The 20798-nt window shown below is 44.4% G+C and overlaps 1 protein-coding gene and 1 long non-coding RNA gene across 2 annotated transcripts in view; one reads left to right on the top strand and one right to left on the bottom strand.

Annotated features, from left to right (window-relative positions):
- SYNPO2L (synaptopodin 2 like) overlaps positions 1-20798 on the top strand; it is a 118480-nt gene that overhangs the window by 38874 nt on the left and 58808 nt on the right. Inside the window, exon 2 of the mRNA XM_068258048.1 lies at positions 2260-2411. Coding sequence (XP_068114149.1) covers positions 2260-2411 — 152 coding nt within the window. The remainder of the gene's footprint in view (positions 1-2259; positions 2412-20798) is intronic.
- Positions 14955-20798, bottom strand: part of LOC137536071 (uncharacterized) — a 31538-nt gene continuing 25694 nt past the window's right edge. The window contains exon 5 of the long non-coding RNA XR_011024515.1: positions 14955-14967. This is a non-coding gene — a long non-coding RNA (uncharacterized lncRNA). The remainder of the gene's footprint in view (positions 14968-20798) is intronic.

A 20798-nucleotide genomic window follows, 5' to 3' on the forward strand; every position in this document is an offset into this window, starting at 1 on the left:
AAGACCCCCCTGGTGGTGCCTAACCTTAAGACCCCCCTGGTGGTGCCTAACCATAAGACCCCCCTGGTGGTGCCTAACCCTAAATTTCCCCTGGTGGTGCCCAACCCTAAATCTTTCCTGGTGGTGCCTAACCCTAAGACTCCCCTGGGGGTGCCTAACCCTAAATCTCTCCTGGTGGTGCCTAACCCTAAGACCCCCCTGGTGATGCTTAACCCTAAGAACCCCTGGTGGTGCCTAACCCTAAGACCCCCCTGGTGGTGCCTAACCCTAAATCTCCCCTGGTGGTCCCTAACCCTAAGACCCCCCTGGTGGTGCCTAAACCTAAGACACCCCCTGGTGGTGCCTAATCCTAAGATCCTCCTGGTGGTGGCTAATAGTGTTGGGCGAACAGTGTTCGCCACTGTTCGGGTTCTGCAGAACATCACCCTGTTCGGGTGATGTTCGAGTTCGGCCGAACACCTGATGGTGTTCGGCCTTTTAAGTTCAGGTTCGCCCCGAACAGGGCCCTGTTCACCCGAACATGCCGCAATACGGTCCCCCTATGGGGTCGCAGGCATAAGGGGGGAGCATGCCCCGATCGCGGGGGGGGGTCGGAAATTCCCCCCACCCCCTCCGCTAGCGCTCCCCCCTCTGCCCGCTTCCCCATACAAAAGTTTAAGGCAAGTTAAATAGTACTTGGTGGCTGGCACTGGCAGTGGAGTGAGGAGGAGTCCGAGTAGCAGAGTGACGCGTTGAGGCCGGGCAGCGGGCAGTTCAGCGGTAGTACCCTTGTGGTACTTCCGCCCTTTCTCTGACCTCACGTCCTCTGCATACGAGGGTACGCGTCACGCGTACCCTCGTATGCGTCATCACGTAGAGGACGTGAGGTCAGAGAAAGGGCGGAAGTACCACAAGGGTACTACCGCTGAACCGCCCGCTGCCCGGCCTCAACGCGTCACTCTGCTACTCGGACTCCTCCTCACTCCACTGCCAGTGCCAGCCACCAAGTACTATTTAACTTGCTTTAAACTTTTTTTATGGGGAAGCGGGCAGAGGGGGGAGCGCTAGCGGAGGGGGTTGGGGGAATTTCCGACCCCCCCCCCCCGCGATCGGGGCATGCTCCCCCCTTATGCCTGCGACCCCATAGGGCCCCCAAAATGGGCATGTTCGGGGGTCCCATTGACTTCCATTGAGTTCGGCGTTCGGGCCGAACATGCCGAACATCTGGCCCATGTTCGGCCTGTTCGGCCCGAACCCGAACATCCAGGTGTTCGCCCAACACTAGTGGCTAACCCTAAGACCCCCTTGGTGGTGCCAACTGCCTAACCCTAAATTCCTCCTGGTGGTGCCTAACCCTAAATCCCCCCTTAGTGATCACTTTATTGTGTTAATAATAATGTTTTACAAAGAGTAAGTGATAACATTTTAGTTAAATATGATAGATATGTTTAGTATGTTGTTTGAAACCATTTTTGTCAGATTTAGCTATTGCTCGGTTTATCAGATGGATAATAGTGTTTTATAAGAATTAAGTGTGAAAAACGATATATTATGATCTTGTTGTTGTGCAGTTTATTTGGTGGATAAAAATGTTTTACAGAGTTTTAATTACTGTAAAAAAAAAAAAAAAGTATATTACGATTTATTTGTTGACGGCTTTATATATTGAAAATAATGATTTATGAAAAGTGATTATAAGTAAGTATTATTTTATGTGTAAACGTTACTGGTCGCCGGCGAAGTTGGGAAACATTAAATATCACGGATGCAGTTTGAAAACATAAATTATCACGAGCGCCCTTTTTTCCTGCTCGGCGCCTGTTAAACGATATTTAATATGGGAGTCAATGGCGGCGCCCTTTTTGTCCACCTGCCTCATGTGCCCAAATTTCCTGCTTCCAGGCAAAGAAGTGGAGCAGTTGCTCAAAGTTACCAATCAGAAGCCTTGATTTGGGCCATAGCTCCATCTTTGCACCAGTTCTGCTGCAGTTTTCCTTTTCCTGGTTTGATAAATATGCCTCAGTAAATTTGTCCCTCTTAGGCCTCTTTTCCACTAGGAAACACAATCGCACAACCTGCAATTTCCACTTGCGTTGTGGTGCTGTTGTGATCTGCAAAACTGCTGCGATATGCTTTTTGAAGTGGATCGCAGCCAGTGGAAAAGGGCCCTAACTGACCTTATTAAACTGAAATCTGAATTGACCACTTTGGTTTAATGCAGTTTTGAGATGTCTACACAGATTACACCAGTGAACAGTTTTTATGCTATATATTTTATAGGTACGTAAGCGCAGCAAGGCATGCCGAGGAGGTCTACGTGAAAATGATGAGCTCATCTCCATCAATGGAAAATCCTGTGCCGGACTAACACATGCAGAAGCAATGCAAATGATAGACTCTTCAGGCGGCAGTCTCCATATTCGTGTTAAACGGTAAATAGCTTCATAATATTATTCTTCTCAACTTAAAGTACAACTGTCACAAACCACCTATCACAAACAAGGATTGCTAAAATTGAGCATGTGGTAAAAAATAGAAACACAACAAGCACCGCATACCAAAATTATTGTTAGTTACATAAATAGGCGTAGGAAGATGTAATAATATGTAATGTTTCTTGTCAAAGTCAAGGCTGGCCCTGCCCCTTTCATCTCAAGACTTCCCTGCTGGCCTTTTAACTTGGTGTGTGGTTTCACTGACCAAAAGGCAGTACAGAAGCAGTAGCTTAACAATAGCCCTCACAACCCCAGGAAGGGGGAAGGTGGCCCAGGGGTGTGCTGTTATATTAAAATAGTCCACACTGCATTTGGTCTCCTCCTTCTCCTGGCATCTGCACAATGCATGCTGACATCCAGACACTCCCGATGCATGTCAAGTCATCATGAGCCTCAGGGTGGCAGTATAGAGCACGTGGCTCAGATGAAAAAAAAAAGAAGGAGATCAGGTGCAGCATGAACTCAGTAAATATAACAGCACTTCCTGTGGTTACTCTGCACAATACGTGGAAGCACGAATTGTCTGGGCATGATGCGGAGGAGGTACCACAATAATTTTTGGTGTGGGCCCCAGGCCTGCTGATATCTTGCCCCTGTACAGAAGCACAACCTACACTTCAGTTTGCAAACCCTGTAAAAACAGGATCACAACCCAACAGAGGGGAGAAGTAGCATTGTGGGTTATCGGTGCATTGTAAAGCATACAGTACATCCAAAATATGCTTCACTGCAACTGTTAACATGGACATTATGCTTTACTGCACTGCATGCATCACCTTATGCCAACAAATTACACCACTCTGCACTGCTAAGGCATTGGGAATTGCCAGTTACAATATACTGTATATAAAATTGTATCATGTTACCAACGTGATTATAATATTAATATATATATATATATATATATATATATATATATATATATATATATAACACAATGCAAAGTGTTACTGTGAACATATCCTAATGCTTAAAATAGCAAATTGCACCTCATAAATCCCATTTTGCACTGATATGCAGTTTTGCACTGAAATTGTCCTTTGAGGTTTGGGATAAGTTGACTTTTAAAGGAAACCTGTAGTGATAGTATTATAGAACAGAGATGTTGAACTCCAGCCCTCGAAGGCCATATCCATGCCAGTGTTTAGGATGGACTGAGAAATGGAGAAATGTGTTGATGAACCACACCTTTCCAGATTCAGTCACATCAACTAATTTGAGCTGTGTCAAAAATGTTCCTATCCCTGGTAATAATGCTGTATTTTTACCCTTTAAAAATGCTATTTGGCTGACCATTGTGCTGACCTTTTGGCTCCACGCTTTCTGAATCACTGGCCCAGGTGGAGCATGCAGATCTGGCTTTCTAACTCCAGTCTGTGTGATTCAGAGATTACTGAAGGCAAAAGATCAGCATGACATTTTTAGCAGGGGAGAAAATAGCAGCCTCCATATATCCCTAGCAACGAGTTTCTTATAGAGCATCATTCCTCCTAAAATATTTATAAATTTATAAATATAAATTTATTAGAATTTGGACAGAGCAAGGATGGTTAAGAATCTCTGTCAGGATTTTTTTTTTTGTTTTTTGCATTTGGGAGAATTTTACTCACTTCCTATTGCTGAAATGTGGCACCAAGGACAAGAATTGAAGATGCATCTTCAAATAAGGGACATGACACAGTATGATGAATAATTGACATTCACCTGAAAGTCAACGAAAAGCACAAAATTATTTTGAACTTCCACAGGAAGAGGAAGTACGAGCCTTAATGGCAAAACTATATCCTGGACTGCCAATAAACCGCTTCCCGGCAAGCCTGGCTCGCCCACTAAATGACACCAGGCCCAAATTCTTACATCCAGTCTAATAAGGGTTTGCAAAACAGGGGCTGTAGATCTCTCCCTCTGGCAGAATTAAAGGAACCAAACAGAATGCCAGGAGAGAGTAGAGGGGGGGTTGAACCTAATGTCACTTCTAATTCACCTAGGAATAAATAAAACAGGACTAAATAAAAACAGAAAACACTAGGAATAAATAAAATAAAATAAATAAAAAAAAATATCATCCTACTAATATTATAAATGGGAAAGTTTGGATGTTTGGACGTTTGGATGTTTGTTACTCAATCACCCAACAATGGCTGAACAGATTTTAATAAAATTTGGCACACACATAGTGCATTACCTGGAATAACATATAGGATACTTTTTATTCCCATAACCAAAACGTGGGCAGAGACAAATTCAAATTTCACTGGGAAAATGTAATCTTCAGCCATTCTTACACTGTTACTGGTAGGGTTCTCAAACTTTGCACAGTTGGTCACTGGGTAACTGGGATTAATATTCAGAAAAGTGCGTGGATCCTAAAGAAGCTAATCAAAATTCACCTATTGATTTTCAAGGGGAATATTTCATTGCTGCCATTCTTGCACTGTTTATGGCACAAGCCTCAACCCTGGTACAGTTGGTCACTGGGTGACTGGAGTTCAAATTCAGAAAAGGTGGTGGGGCCACAAACAACCAATCAGATTTGTTTCATTTAAATGCAAATTAATGATGCCAAACACTGGAAAGCTCACAAACTTGGTCATTGAATTATTGTGTGTTAGGGTTATAAAAGTGGCCGCAGCCAACACCAGCCAAATACATACCCGAGCAAGGCCAGGTCATCAGTGGGCGGAGACAAATACAAATTTCACTGGGAAAATGTAAACTGCAGCCATTCTTACACTGTTAATGCCAGGGTTCTCAATCTTTGCACAGTTGGTCACTGGGTGACTGAGATTAATATTCAATAAAATGGGTGGAGCCTACAAAAGCCAATCAAAATATACCTATTGATTTTCAAGGGAAATATTTAATTGCTGCCATTCTTGCACTGTTAATGGCACCAGCCTCAAACCTGGTAGAGTTGGTAATTGGGTGACTGGGGTTCAAATTCAGAAAAGGGGGTGGAGCCACGGCCAATCAGATTTGTTTAATTTCAATGCAAAATATTAATGCCAAAGACCGCAAAGCTCCCAAAGTAGGTTATTGAGTAATTGTGTGTTAGGGTTAGAAAAAGTGGGCAGAGCCAACACCAGCCAAATACATACCCGGGCAATGCCGGGCAATTAGCTAGTATTTTTATATTTTGATTGGTGCCAACGATTCTCAACAAAGGGAGATTGATATTGAGCAAAATATGAAGGTGTCCAGATGTCAATCGTACTTAACACTTGTTCAGAAGCCAAGTTATGAATTTTCTGACATAAAAGAAGATGACAGCAGAAAACAAAGCAAGCGCTCACCAATATGGGCTGCAACTGAATGACTCATCACCTCATATGCACCGCTTAAATAGCTCAAATACACACCCAGCAATCAGACAGATGCAAAACATATGCAAAACTAAACTAAATACTTGCCATGCAAAACAGGATAGCACAATGGGTGCTGCTAGCCTGGTAGTTACAGAACTGTGGAAACAAAATATAGGTAGAAGGCTGCGCATCCCTGACCCAATACTGTACAATTGAATGGTTAATCGCTGTGGCGCACACCGCCCCCCCCTGGACTAAAATGTATGCCCGCATCCAAACAATGCAATACTGGTTTATGGAGAAATTTTAGCTTCCATCATAGTTTTGCATGCAAAAATATAATATACTGGACATCTGCACCAACGTTGAGGTAAAGTTGGGTCAGGGATGCGCAGCCTTCTACCTATATAAAAGAAGATGAACCACCAGTGCTGATATGTAGGAATTCGAGAGAACATGCTGATTTAGAAACTTTTATCATATTCATTGTCTGATGTATGGCCAGGGAGTTTTGATATATCCTCAGGATTTCAGACTGATTTCTTCTCTAATAAAAGGGGTGGACCTGTGTGAAGTCCAGCCCCTCCCTCCTTCAAACTCCTCCCTCCTTCAAACTCCTGACTGAGAGAGGTTTTAAAGTGAACCCGAGGTGGGAGATATATTGGAGCTGCCATATTTATAATACCAATTGCTTGGCTATCCTGCTTATTCTCTGCCCCTATTACTTTCAGCCATAGCCCCATAGATATGCAGATCAAGTGACAAGATTAGCTGCATGACTTTTTCTAGTGTAATTCAGCCACTACTGCAACCAAATAGATCAGCAGGGCTGCCAGGCAACTGCTATTGTTTACAAGGAAATACATATGGCAGCCTCCATATCACTTTCGCCTCGGGTTCACTTAAAAAAAGTCTGCACTGCAGATCTACAAGTTCCTTCCATGCTTGATAAACCCTTGGTCCATCCATCCCAGACCTATCTGCTGTCCTGATTGGACCTTGACCCAACTGTTTCATTAGGACTTTCAACAAAGACTTTCTCTTAACTTCTTGGACTTACAATTCCGATAGACACTGTAATTCCATAGGCTACTCAGACTTTCTTCAGTTTTTTTTCTACTTTATTTTCCAATAATGTACTATATCATCTCATTTTTAGAAACATTTTGTCATTTTTTTGTAGTCTGTTATGCATGGTTTTGTTATAAAATAAACAATTAAAAATAGTTTCAGTCTAAGCACTTGTGCTGAATTTCCTCGGCAAAGAATAATGCCTTTCAGAGAACACCTTACCATAATTGTTTTAGTATTATATCTAATCTCTGAACGAGTCGCAGATTGTATCATGTGTGGACTCACCAACCAATCCAAAAGGTTAATTTGTTTACAGTACTGAATGCCTTCAGAAAATCCTCAGTGTGTGAGGGCTGAATGACAAGCTGTTAAGCTCCATCTACACGTAGCGGATCGACTCTTCCGCATCCCCGCACGTACCCGCTCGTCCGCGCGTGCGTCGGATTTGATACCCGCTCGTCAATACCGGGGAATCGAGCGGAAGATAAGCGGCGCCGGCGGGGACGAGCGGGTATCGAATCTGACGCATGAGCGGGAACACGGCGGGTACGCACGGGGATGCAGAAGAGTCGATCCGGCGGCTAATCGAGCCGCCGGATCACTCCGTGTAGATGGAGCATTACAAAGGAAACAGGAATTGGAGGGTGATGTCACACACCGGTGTGAAAAAAAAACATTTGGGGGGAGAAGGGTAAAGTCAATTTTTATTGTTTGCGGTGTTTCTGTTGTAGAAATTTCACTAATTTCCTTTCTCACTCTCAAATGTCTTAAAATACAGGAAGTAATTGGAAATCTTGTGGAGACACAGATGGCAATAATACACTGAAAGTTGTTCTATCCTTTCCTTACTCTATGTAATACTTAAAATAAGTTTTAAAGGGAACTCAAGGCGAGAGGAATATGAAGGCTGACATGTTTGTTATCTTTTACATAATTGACATTGCCTGGCTGTCCTGCTGATCCTCTGCCTGTAATAATTTAAGCCATAGACCCTGCACGAGCATGCAGATCAGATGTCTATGACAAATCTGACAAGATTAGCTGCATGCTTGTTTCAGGTGTTAAACCCCACTGACCAGAAAGATCAGCAGGACTGCTAGGCAACTGGTATTGTTTAAAAGGAAAATAAATGTGGCAGCTACCATAGGTCTCAAACCTCATGTTCCTTTTAAGTAGAGTTGGACTTAAAATACAGTTAATAACACTGAATCAGCTTTGTATTCTGTAGAGTCGTTTAAAACGAAACTTTAAAAATAAAAATAATTACCAGATGTGGCTACAACTTGGTGACACAAACTTTAGTACAGAGTAGATAACACATCCTAAATCCCTGTCCCTATCCCAAATAGGTACTCACCATGAGAGAGGGAAGCCTCTGGATCCTCCAGAGATTCCCCCGTCCTCCTCTACTGGCCTGTCCCAGCCATGTCCGGTCCACAAAACCATTGACGCTTGTCTACGGCTCGCACATGTGCCGTAGCACGGACCCGCTCAGGCTTCCGCATAAAAAGCCATGCTATTGCACATGCGGCGGCCGCCTGCACAGTATTATTACTACTATTATTGGTTTATAAAGCGCCAACATAGTCTGTGGCGCTGTACAATGTAAGAAACGAACATGGGGTACATAATAATACAGACAATGGCGTACATCAATATACAACATACATAATTGGTGACAAAATACAAAAACAATACAAAATACAGAATACAAGATACAGAATTGGTAATGATAGTGATAAAAGTAACATGATTAATAAAATGTATAGTGATTTCCAGGACACATAAGGGGGAGAGAGCCCTGCCCTTGCAAGCTTACAATCTAAAGCAGGGGTCTCAAACTCAATTTACCTGGGGGCCGCAGGAGGCAAAGTCAGGATGAGGCTGGGCCGCATAAGGGATTTCACAAAAAAAGTCCTCAAATGTCATTATTAACAGTTTTAATTACTTCTTCTGAACATGAAGTGCCTACCTTATAGTTCGCTTCAGTGCTCCCATTACAAGTAATCCGCCGCAAAACGAGAGCTGCAGAGCCCCCAAATCGCCCCGGGGCAATCTGCCGGCATTACCTGGAAGGGGCAGAGCTTTCAGCTTCAGCTCTGCCCCTCCTGACATCAATCGCAGCGGATTGCCGCCTCTGCCCACCCCTCTCACTCTTCCTTCACAGAGAGGGGCGGGGAGAGGCGTCGATCCGTGCGGCGATTGACATCAGGAGAGGCAGAGCTACAGCTGGAATCTCTGCCCCTCAGCGCAGTCGTGGATGTTTGCCCGGGGGATTTGGGGGCTCTGCAGCCCTCGTTTAGCGGCGGGAATACGGCAGATTACTTGGGAGCACTGAAGCGAACTATAATTTAAAATAGTTTGCTTCCATGTCTCTTTTGCTTTTTACTGGTGCGGGCCACAAAATATTGTACTGAGGGCCGCAAATGGCCCGCGGGCCGCGAGTTTGAGACCCCTGATCTAAAGGAATGGGGGGGAACTAGAGGTGGGGTAGTATACAACAAACATATGGAGGCAGTTTGTTTTAGGATACCTAGTAGGAGTGCAATTTGGTCTTAGGACAAAGGGGAAGTGGCCTAAGGTAGTCGGAACAAGTGAGTTTTAGTGACCGTTTAAAGGTAACAAAGGTTGGCGAGGGACGGATGTGTTGTGGGAGGGCATTCCAGAGGAGGGGTGATGCACGTGTAAAATCTTGCAAACGTGAATGTGAGGAGTTAATTCTAGAGGAGGACAACAGAAGATCATGTGCAGATCTGAGACTGCGATTGGGTTGGTATCTGGAAATTAGTCAGGAGATGTACAGGGGAGGGAGATTGTGGAGAGCTTTGTAGGGTAGGGTTAAGAGTTTGAACTGGATCCTTTGGTTAATTGACAGCCAGTAAAGAGCTTGACAGAGAGGGGAGGGAGATCGCGAAGAAAGATGAATGAGACAAGCAGCTGAGTTCAGCGTTAATTGGTAGTCCACAAAGTAGTATGTTACAATAGTCCAGACGAGATATAAGAGCACAGGGGCATTGCTAGCCCCAAAGATCAGTGGCATGTGCCCCAGGTCTATTCTGGGGTGCCCCGGATGTCCCCTAGGCAGAGTCAGGCAGTGGGTGGCAGTACTCACCTCCATCCCCTTGGTCTCCAGACATCTTTTCTGGGCTTCTTCCCCTAGTGTCTGAGATTGAATCAGATGCTATAGCTTCTACTGTCTGATTGTCAGATGCTAGAGGGAGAATTGCCAGCTACAGATTATATCTTCAGACAGAGCGGATGGAGGAGATGAGTAGTGTGCTACTCTGCTTGGTGGGGAGGTCAGGGGGAAGAACAGTGAGAATACACACAATGGTGGCTCCAGGCACCACAGCTTCTGACGTGGCACTACAACACCTAGCATGCCCCATTAAGACACCACAGCAGGCAGCATGGCACCACAGCAGCCAGCATGGCACCACAGCTGCTAGTATGCCCCATGCTGATAGTTGTGGTACCTCAATGGGAGCATGGGAGGGGTCCACTAGAAGGTCAAAGAATGCTATGGGGGATAGACAGATAACATGGCAGCAGGCCAGCCTGCCCAGCAGGAAGCCAGACCAGCCAGCACAGAAGCCAGGTAACTCTGCTTAGTTTTGTTTAAGTGACACTGCCTATTTATGTGATATGCTGCATTTTTTTTTTGTATTAATGGAGAGGGGGGCTTCATCCAACATTTTGCTGGGAAGGCCTACTTAGACCTTAGGTTCATGTAAATGTGGTCCCACCCATGATCACACCCACATTTGGGTGCGTGGCCACACCCATTTTTTGGCAAGAGTCCCCAAAAGTGCCCCAGATCTCTTAGGATCCTATCAACACCCCTGTAAGAGCATGTATTGTACAGTAGCACGGACCGGGTCAGGTCATGTTTCAGGGGGTCTCAGCATTGGAACAGCCTGGCGGTGGAGGACGGGGAAGCCTCTGGACAGGGAAGCCTCTGGAGACCCCAGAGGCTTCCCCTCCCCAGGTGTGTATCTAATGGTACGCAAACACCTGCGATAACGATCGTTCGTTAGGAACGATAGTTCCGCGACGAACGATAGTTGGATAAGCAGAGCAGTAAATGCAAATTAGGCAACTGAGAATGTAGCACAGCGATTGTTATTGCAGAAACGAACGATCAGTGAAGAATGGTTGCGTGCGCCCACGGATATGACGTAATTAATGTTTTAGAAAACATTTGGATTAACAGCAAGATTGATGTTTCATGTGTTTTTTTCAAAATTCTCACAGAACGATCGTTACCAAACACAATACACCGGAAATACGTAGGTTCCAGTTATATGCGCAGTTGCGCACTACATTCTGTAACGATCGTTCTCGCACGATTGCTGTACACACCTTTCTTTAACAGCGATGATCGCGCGATAGGATCCAACTTGTTGGAAAATTCGCTCGTGCAATGATTGCACTTTCCTCGCTCTCCTTAACGATCGCTTCTGATCACGACGGAAAGAACATTATGCAATTGTCGGACGAGCGATCGTTAATTGGTGTTTACGAACGATTGTTATCGCAAGTGTGTACGCAGCATACATGTGTGCATCACAAATCTCATAGGTTTGCTTTAAAGGGCTTACACTGGCATTTAAGATAAAGATACTACTTAAAGCGGGAGGATCAGCCATACTATACCAGGAAAAAAAAACACATATAAGTAAATAAATACTTGATCTACTTACGAAACGGATATATTGTACTGTCCGCTTTTTGATTTCAGTGAATTTTATATAGTAAATGAAGAGAATTCTGCTCCTGGCAGGGGCCATGTCTTTTTCCCATAGAGTGAAGCTAAATCCTGATGACATTTTTTTTTTCTTTTCTCCTCCATTCTGCCGCATCATCTCTGGCTTGCTTGTAAACACGTGACCACAGGATCATGTTGCAGCCTCAGCCTGTCATGCATATGTATGCTCAGACCAATCAATGAGAAGCAGGAATGTTGGAGGGGAGATGACAAGCTTTCTCCTCAGTGATGGTATAGAATAGAGGCTGGGTGACTGAAAAAAAGATAACTACAGCAGAGACAGTTCTAAATAGATTGGAGAGCTTGCACTGCAGAGTGAGATTCTTGGCAGCATTACAAACACATTGCAGTGTTTAACCTGCTGAGCGGTCTGGACGAGCTCAGCTCGTCCAACACCGCCAGAGGCTGCCGCTCAGGCCCTGCTGGGCCGATTTTGATGAAATAAAAAGCAGCACACGCAGCCGGCACTTTGCCAGCCGCGTGTGCTGCCTGATCGCCGCCACTCTGCGGCGATCCGCCGCGAGCAGCGGCGAAAGAGGGTCCCCCCAGCCGCCTGAGCCCAGCGTAGCCGGAAACAAAAAGTTCCGGCCAGCGCTAAGGGCTGGATCGGAGGCGGCTGACGTCAGGACGTCGGCTGACGTCGATGACGTCACTCCGCTCGTCGCTATGGCGACGATGTAAGCAAAACAAGGAAGGCCGCTCATTGCGGCCTTCCTTGTTTATTCTGGGCGCCGGAGGCGATCGGAAGATCGCCTCCGGAGCGCCCTCTAGTGGGCTTTCATGCAGCCAACTTTCAGTTTTTATTTTAAAAAAACCCTCCCGCAGCCACCCTGGCGATTTAATCAGAACGCCAGGGTGGTTAAATGGAATTTGATTTTGTGGTTAACAATCCTGCTGTAAGTACACTTTTTCTTGAAGTACCTCATAAACCATCTTCATGTCTGTTGTGGGTAGAAAATTGGTTCCTCCCTTGTTGGATCTTTCAGTGTCTGGAATCCTAAACACAAGGCCTGGTCTCACCTCACCCTTCTCCAGCATCAGCGCTTTGATAAACTCTCATTATGCTTTCTTTTTAGACAATTCACAAGATGGCAGGTTACACAGTTTCTTGCAGATTAGTCTAAAAGGTTAGGGAACAGGCTGGAGTAATAAGGAGTGAAGTGTTGGGGTGCAGTGTCCATTTTCAGTATGGTAGATGGTTTTCAGTCTGTACTGTGTAATGATGGTGTTGGGGTATGGAAGACCATAAGTGAAAAATAGGAAATCTTAAAAAAAAAAAAGCTTCAGAATCCATTTGAAAAAAGAATAAAACATGAATAGATTGGTCTTATTTCCCAGAATGTTCGACTATTTGTGGTTATTTTTAGAAAAACGTTCTACATCAGGCTAGCTGCTCGGTAGCAGACATTCACAAGAGGATGTCGAGTGTTGGTACAGTAGTGGTTTGGACTCTGGAGAGGTTGTTATGTAACATAAATAATAGTTACATAATGGATTGGAGATTTGCTGCTTTACCAATGGACCTTTTCAGGAAAGCTGCTGTCTGGGACTGATACCGAGTGCTGTGTCACATTTATATCGATACTGCCTGTACTACAAGCTTTAGTATGCAGTCCTGCATTACCTAGTAGTTATCATGAAACATTCCACTCAATATAATCTGCCGTCACTCTTTAAATATATTTTTACCGTATTTTTCGGAATATAAGATGCTCCGGCATATAAGACGCACCTAGATTTAGAGGGCAAAAATCAGGAAAAAAAAACAACTAAACCTAGGTGCGTCTATGGTGCAGGGGCTTCTTATGGACCTCTAACTCCCTCAAAACTGTCTTTATCTAAGCTACACTGCCCATCTATACTAACACCTGCTACACTACACTTCACTTACCCCTGCTGCCCCCACCAACTACACCTTACTTCACTAACCCCTACAACCACCACCAACTACACTACACTACACTACACTTCCCTCACTAACACCTTCAGCCAACCCAAACTACACTCTACTTTACTAACTAACCCCTCCAGCCAACCCAAACTACACTACACTTCACCCCTGCTGCATCTCACCTGATCCTGTTGCCGCGATCCTTCCCTCCTCCATCTGACTGTCATTACCAAAGGGTCGCAGCAGCCGTCATCTGAGGGTCCCATTAGCTGTCATCAGAGGGTCCAGCAATCCCAACCAGTATCCCCGCTCTTTAAGTGTCCCAGTCGCTGGCTCCTCTTGCTTGTATGCAGCCTCGCGGTGATCACGAGGTGATTACGCGCTGCCGCCCCACCAACTTCCTCCATAGTTACGGCATCCTTTTCTTAGTTACAGTGCCCCTTCTGTGTGACGAGTGGCGCACGTGCGCCGGGGTCACGTATGTACAGTATGATCTGACGCATGACGTCAGGTGCACGTGCGCTGCTCATCACACAGAAGGGGGCACTGTAACTAAGAAGAGGATGCCGTAACTATGGAGGAAGTCGGCAAGGCGGCAGCGCGTAATCACCGCGTGATCACCGCGAGGCTGCATACAAGCAAGACTGCAGTAAAGATGAGCCGGCGACTGGGACACTTAAAGAGCGGGGATACTGGATGGGATTGCTGGACCCTCTGATGACAGCTAATGGGACCCTCAGATGACGGCTGCTGCGACCTTGGATGTTATGCTAGGTACACACCATACAATTTGCCATCAGATCCATGGGTCGAATCGATAATTTCAGACAGGTCCAATCTGATTTCTGATCGATTTTGTATAGAAGTGATCAGTAGGATAAGTGATGGTCAATGTCTAGGAGAACTCATGGAGTTAAAGCATGTGCTTTGTTTGATCAGCTGATAGATTTGCAAAGCTATGATTTGCTGTGATCACATTCTGCTTTAGCACATGATTGAGACTAGCAAATCAGAGACTTGCATATCTATCACCTGACCAAACTGATCATATTCTTCTTCATGCGTTCTCCTAGACATGACCATCACTAAATTGGACTTGAGTACAGTGAAAGTTACAGATATAGATCAAGTGCAGATCCAGAGAAACAGACTAGTTTGGATCATTATCAGAATGTCCAAATACTGTAAACCTATGGATATAAAGTAGTATTTTGAATAGATAAATAAACATAGTCAGATAAAACTGATGCAAAACTGATAGGACAGGACTAGACTGAAAATGTACAGATTTATGTGTGGACCAAGCTCAAATTTGACCAAAGGACGTTTTTTTTTTATACAGCTGCATAGAGAACAAGCAGGAGACATAGCAGCAAAGTCAACAGCTTAACATGTCTGAAAATAGCGATCCCCTCACCCACCTTACCTAATCCCAGCATGAAGGACTCTGTCCACCTGTTGGGGAGAAATAGCATCAGTCACAGCAGTGAACTATTGATTTTCACATGGCATTAACTGCTTGTCTTGCTTGCTGGCTGAACATTAATGTCTTTCAAACAGCTGCCCGAACCAGTGCCTTTCCACAAGCCTCTAATAGCTGCGGAAACGTTTCTGCATATGTAAACACTGAGGAATCTGTGCTAGCTTTAGTAATATGTATGTATTTAGCTATGACTTGATGTAAGATCTGGATATGCAGCTATTCCCAGAGCAATGTAACATATGATATTATACCGGAATTACATAGACCATGGATGCCAAGCCAGGTTTTACACAACTTAATAAAAGATGTGTGTGATCTGTATAGGTGAGCTTATGAATTTCACAGAATTCAGAATCTGAAGTGGTCATAAATGGGCATTTCGAAGTTGAAATAAAAAATTCAGTATTTGCTTATACTGTATGTTAGGTTTCATCAACCCCAAATATTTTTTGTTCAAGTCTACGGTGCACTTTCCCCAAGAAATGCGAAGCCCCCGCCCTCCAGCATGATATTAACCCTTATTCGATTCACTTTTCTCCTGAGGTCTCTCACAGGAAATAGTTTTCCATATCATCAATTACATTTTCGTTTTTAAAACCCCAGTAAACACAAAAGCAGGCCCGAATTTACCTCGCAGGAACCTACAGGCACCGATTTCCTGGCACCCTAAACTTCGCCCTTCATGAACCTACAAACCCCAACCAAACTGCATCCCAAGTGTACTGGCTGGTCTAGCTCTTACTTCTCCCTTATTTCCCTTGCCCGTCATAGGTAGCTATAGAGGCCCCTTAGCATTAGGTAGCTAGAGGTACCTTCAGTGTTATCTAGCTAGTGTTGCCCCTGACTGAAGGGAGATCTGGTCAGTTAATTGCCGAGAGTCAGACGAGAAACCTCTCATTTATGCTCTGCTCATTACTAGGGGAGGGGAGGGGAATCAGCCGCCTTTCTATCATCAGACACCTGCAGGCACGTGCCTACAGTGCCTTATGGTAAATCCTGCCCTGCACGAAAGTACTCAACATAATTTTAATATTGATTTTTGCTTACTTGTTTTTAGTATTTTTTCTTCAGTTGCTAGGTGCTAAAAAGTTATGTTTTAGGCAAAATGAAAAATGATGATCTATGAGAAAACTTAAGAGAAAAGTTAATTGCATACAGCCTATTGAAACTAAATTTGCTATGTATTGTAATGGTGTAAACATGTCACAAAAAAATGGAAAAGGAGTTAAAATATGTGTGTATAAAAAAAAAAATAGGAAATGCTCTCATAAGTGGCCCTGCCCCTGACATTCATAGCAAATGTGGTAACAATAGCTCATTGGAATCTTTGCATTTAACTTGGAAAGGTGCCTCCAAACACTTCAATGCAAAATACATGGAGTTGAAAAATCTGTTAATAAGTTAGAAATGTTTATGGTAAGTCATAAATCTGACAAAATCAGAATTCAGCAATTACGATTTATCCCTAATAATCTGCATAGTGTGAAAAAGTGAATATAGAGTAGGCATTTGAGCATAAAACACATATGAAGTGCTTAACTCTAAAGCCATTTATATGGTGGAATTACAGACAGCTAATTGCATTAATGGAAAAACGTTTTACCTTCAAAAATATTACTAATTTTGGTCAGCCAGTCCTGTGATTCAGGTAGCCTCTCCACACAGCAAAGCCAGCTTTTTTTCCATGTCCATGCCTTTCACCCCACTTCAGTTGTGCAACATAGCTGGGGCAAAGTCCCTCCCCCACGCTGCTGACTGTACAGTGTAAAGCAGCAGTACATTGATGAGTCACCATTAAGCTGTCTGCGTGTCTACTGTTAACATAGAGGGATGGGGGATGTTTGGGAAAGTGCAGCAATTGATACTGAAGTAATGCATTTAATCATCTTATCCCTGTATGTGTTTGGATTGTAGCAATGAGCTGTGTTTTGTTGTAAAAACAATCTGAACGCCCTCACGTGTGAAACACAAACATGTGGTGAAACTACACAGACTTTAGTGACATGTCAGCTGCATAATCTGTCTGTAGGTGGGAGTATTATCACTTCGCAGACAATCCTCTTATGTCATTTGGACTGCTGTGTTGTTCAGTGAGATGTGTGGTAGCTTATTTTAGGATGAATTATCACCTTTGTTCGTTCAGTGGGATGAGGATAAGTAAGAGCAAATGCCACTGCTATCTGATGACTTGGTTAATAGCTGCAGGTGTCAAGTTAGACAGATTTACTTTGTTTCATGTTGCTAAAATGATGGATGAAAACTCTAATGCCTGCCCTGGTGCACCGTGCAATTTTCCTGTAAGATCAATTGAAAATGTAGCATCATTAGATAATTTCCACCATGTCTGATCTGCTTCCGATCGAGAAAGGGATTGATTTTGTGTAATACTGATCGCAAAATCGAATCTTTTCACGTACAGAAGTAGATCATAAATGCAGAAAATGATTGAATGACCGGAAATTTCCCACCAATCTGACTGTAAAATTGCATGGTGTGTACGAGACATAACTACTGGGGAATTGTGCTGTAGTGTTTCTTTTGAAAGAAATAGATGATGAGTTGTTTTTTTTTGTAAATAAATTTATGTTGTGAATAAACTCAATTTTGTAATAAGTTAGAGTTTATAGCAAATTCTTAACTCAAAAAATCTGCAAATATAAACTACATCTGGCCTTCGCCTATAAGCATAGTGCTGTAAAGCAAGGGTACAGGAAGTGAACAATCCTATATAATAAAACCCCTGTGTCTCTGGCTGCGTCCTGTCCCTATGTGTGTGTGTGGTCCTGCTTCCAGACTTACATAGTTACATAGTTATTTGGGTTGAAAAAAGACCTACGACCATCGAGTTCAACCAGAGAACAAAGTACAACACCAGCCTGCTCCCGCACATATCCCTGTTGATCCAGAGGAAGGAGAAAAACCCTCACAAGGCATGGTCCAATTAGCCCCAAAAGGGAAAAATTCCTTCCCGACTCCAGATGGCAATCTGATAAAATCCCTGGATCAACATCACTGCGCATTACCTAGTAATTGTAGCCATGGATGTCTTTCAACGCAAGGAAAGCATCTAAGCCCCCTTTAAATGCAGGTATAAAATTTGCCATAACTACTTCCTGTGGCAATGCATTCCACATCTTAAGCACTCTTACTGTAAAGAACCCTTTCCTAAATAAATGGCTAAAACGTTTTTCCTCCATGCGCAGATCATGTCCTCTAGTCCTTTGAGAAGGCCTAGGGACAAAAAGCTCCTCCACCAAGCTTTTATATTGCCCTCTGATGTATTTATACATATTAATTAGATCCCCTCTAATTACTAAATAAGTAGACTAAACAGGGCCGGCCCGCCCATGAGGCGGGGTGAAACTTTTGCCTCAGGCGGCACTTCTGGAGGGGCGGCAGCCGCCCGTCTGTGTGTGTGGGGGGCCGCCCGAGCTGGAGGGGATAGCGGGCAGGAAGGGGGTATTGGGCCTAGCGGCGGGGAGGGGGGTCGGACCCCCCCCTCCCTCGCCTGGGTCCCCCGTCCTCCGCTCCCCTCCAGCTTTAGAAGTGAGGTCGCTGGCTGCAGCTATATTGTAAGAGGCAACGGGCGGGGAGGACTCACCTCTTCCTCGTTCCAGCCCAAGCCTGCGCTCCACTGACATCACTTCCTGCGCAGGAAGTGACGTCAGTGGAGCGCAGGCTCGGGCTGGAACGAGGAAGAGGTGAGTGATCCCCGCCCGTTGCCTCTTACAATATAGCTGCAGCCAGCGACCTCACTTCTAAAGCTGGAGGGGAGCGGAGGACGGGGGATCCAGGCGAGGGAGGGGGGGGTCCGACCCCCCTCCCCGCCGCCAGGCCCAATACCCCCTTCCTGCCCGCTATCCCCTCCAGCTCGGGCGCCCCCCCCCCCCCCACACACACACGGCTTGGGGGGGGGGAGGGGCGGCGATTTTTTGAATTTTGCCTCAGGCGGCAAAAAGTCTAGGGTCGGGCCTGAGACTAAATAAACCCAGTTTATCTAACCTTTCTTGGTAAGTGAGACCTTCCATCCCACGTATCAATTTTGTTGTTTGTCTCTGCACCTGCTCTAAAACTGCAATATCTTTCCTGTAATGTGGTGCCCAGAACTGAATTTCATATTCCAGATGTGGCCTTACTATAGAGTTAAACAGGGGCAATATTATGCTAGCATCTCGAGTTTTTATTTCCCTTTTAATGCATCCCAAAATTTTGTTAGCTTTAGCTGCAGTGGCTTGGCATTGAGTACGATTATTTAACTTGTTGTCGATGAGTACTCCTAAGTCCTTCTCCAAGTTTGATGTCCCCAACTGTATCCCATTTATTTTGTATGGTGCTAGACCATTGGTATGACCAAAATGCATGAAATTTTTCAACATTGAATTTCATCTGCCATTTATGTGCCCATATAGCCATCCTATCCAGATCCTGTTGCAATATCTTCCTGAGAGTTGATGATTCTGCACAATTTTGTATCAACTGCAAAAATAGCTACATTGCTTACTACTGCATCTACTAGGTCATTAATAAATAAATTGAAGAGCACTGGACCCAGTACAGACCCCTATGGGACCCCACTGCTAACAGTCACCCATTTTGAGTATGATCCATTGACCACAACGCTTTGTTTTCTGTCCATTAGCCAGTTCCCTATCCATGCACACAGACTCTTCCCCAGTCCTTGCATCCTCAACTTTTGCACCAGACTTTTGTGTGGAACAGTGTCGAAGGGCTTTGCAAAGTCCAAGTATATCACATGTACAGAATTCCCAATATCCACATTAGTGTTCAATACTGTTAGAATCAGCTTTGCTGGCCGTGTTTCCCTGGACATTTGGTTGGTTTCTTATGCAGGTTGCATAATGCAGTCCAGGGAAAAGAGGCCTTTTTTGTCAGCTTGCTGCTGTGGACTGATTTGCATCCACATGTCATGCAAATTGCTTGTCTGCTTCCTTGGAAGGTTTTCAGTATATATGTCACTTCCTCCCAGAGTTCCTTGCTCGTCATAAGTTCTGTTTGATAGACTCACCTTGAGCCTCAGCCTGTTTGGATTGTATTGTCTATATTCTAGTGTAGTTTATTCTTGGGGAGTGCTCCTTGCACTCCTATTATTGCAGTCAGGTTTGTGTATATTTGTACTGCCTATTCTGTCTTGTCTTGTCCATGCGATTGTTCTGTCGCCAGCAGTGGCTGACAGTGAATCGTTCTGTCCTGTTCTTAGATTGCATTCGCCATAGCGTTAGAGGCGGTGGATCTCCCTTGTCTGAATCTTGGAGTATAACCTTAGCTGCGGTTGCTACTGGTTACTCCTTCTGTCTGTTTTGTCTGGAACGAACGCTTGCTGTTGTCTGGTGTGAGGCCTCCGTTTAGCCAGCGTTCCCCTCTTGTCTGTATCTTGGAGTATAACCTTAGCTGCGGTTTACACAGAACACCTTGCACTCTTACCCTTAGTGTGTGCTAGAGCAATAAAGGGGCTAGAAAGGACAGAGTTCAGCTCATTGGAACAGCACCACACGTAAATTTTGAATATAGAAACATATAACACTTTATTCAATTTTGTACTTCCAATATAAACATTAAAACATTAAAAACATGACATGCCATGGTTGTGGCATGTCATGTTTTTAATGTTTTAATGTTTATATTGGAAGTACAAAATTGAATAAAGTGTTATATGTTTCTATATTCAAAATTACGTGTGGCGCTGTTCCAATGAGCTTAGCTGCGGTTGCTACTGGTTACTCCTTCTGTCTGTTCTGTCTGGAAGGAACGCTTGCTGTTGTCTGGTGTGAGACAACCGATTAGC

The sequence above is a fragment of the Hyperolius riggenbachi genome, chromosome 10 (assembly GCF_040937935.1).
Source record: "Hyperolius riggenbachi isolate aHypRig1 chromosome 10, aHypRig1.pri, whole genome shotgun sequence".
NCBI classification, from domain to species: domain Eukaryota; kingdom Metazoa; phylum Chordata; class Amphibia; order Anura; family Hyperoliidae; genus Hyperolius; species Hyperolius riggenbachi.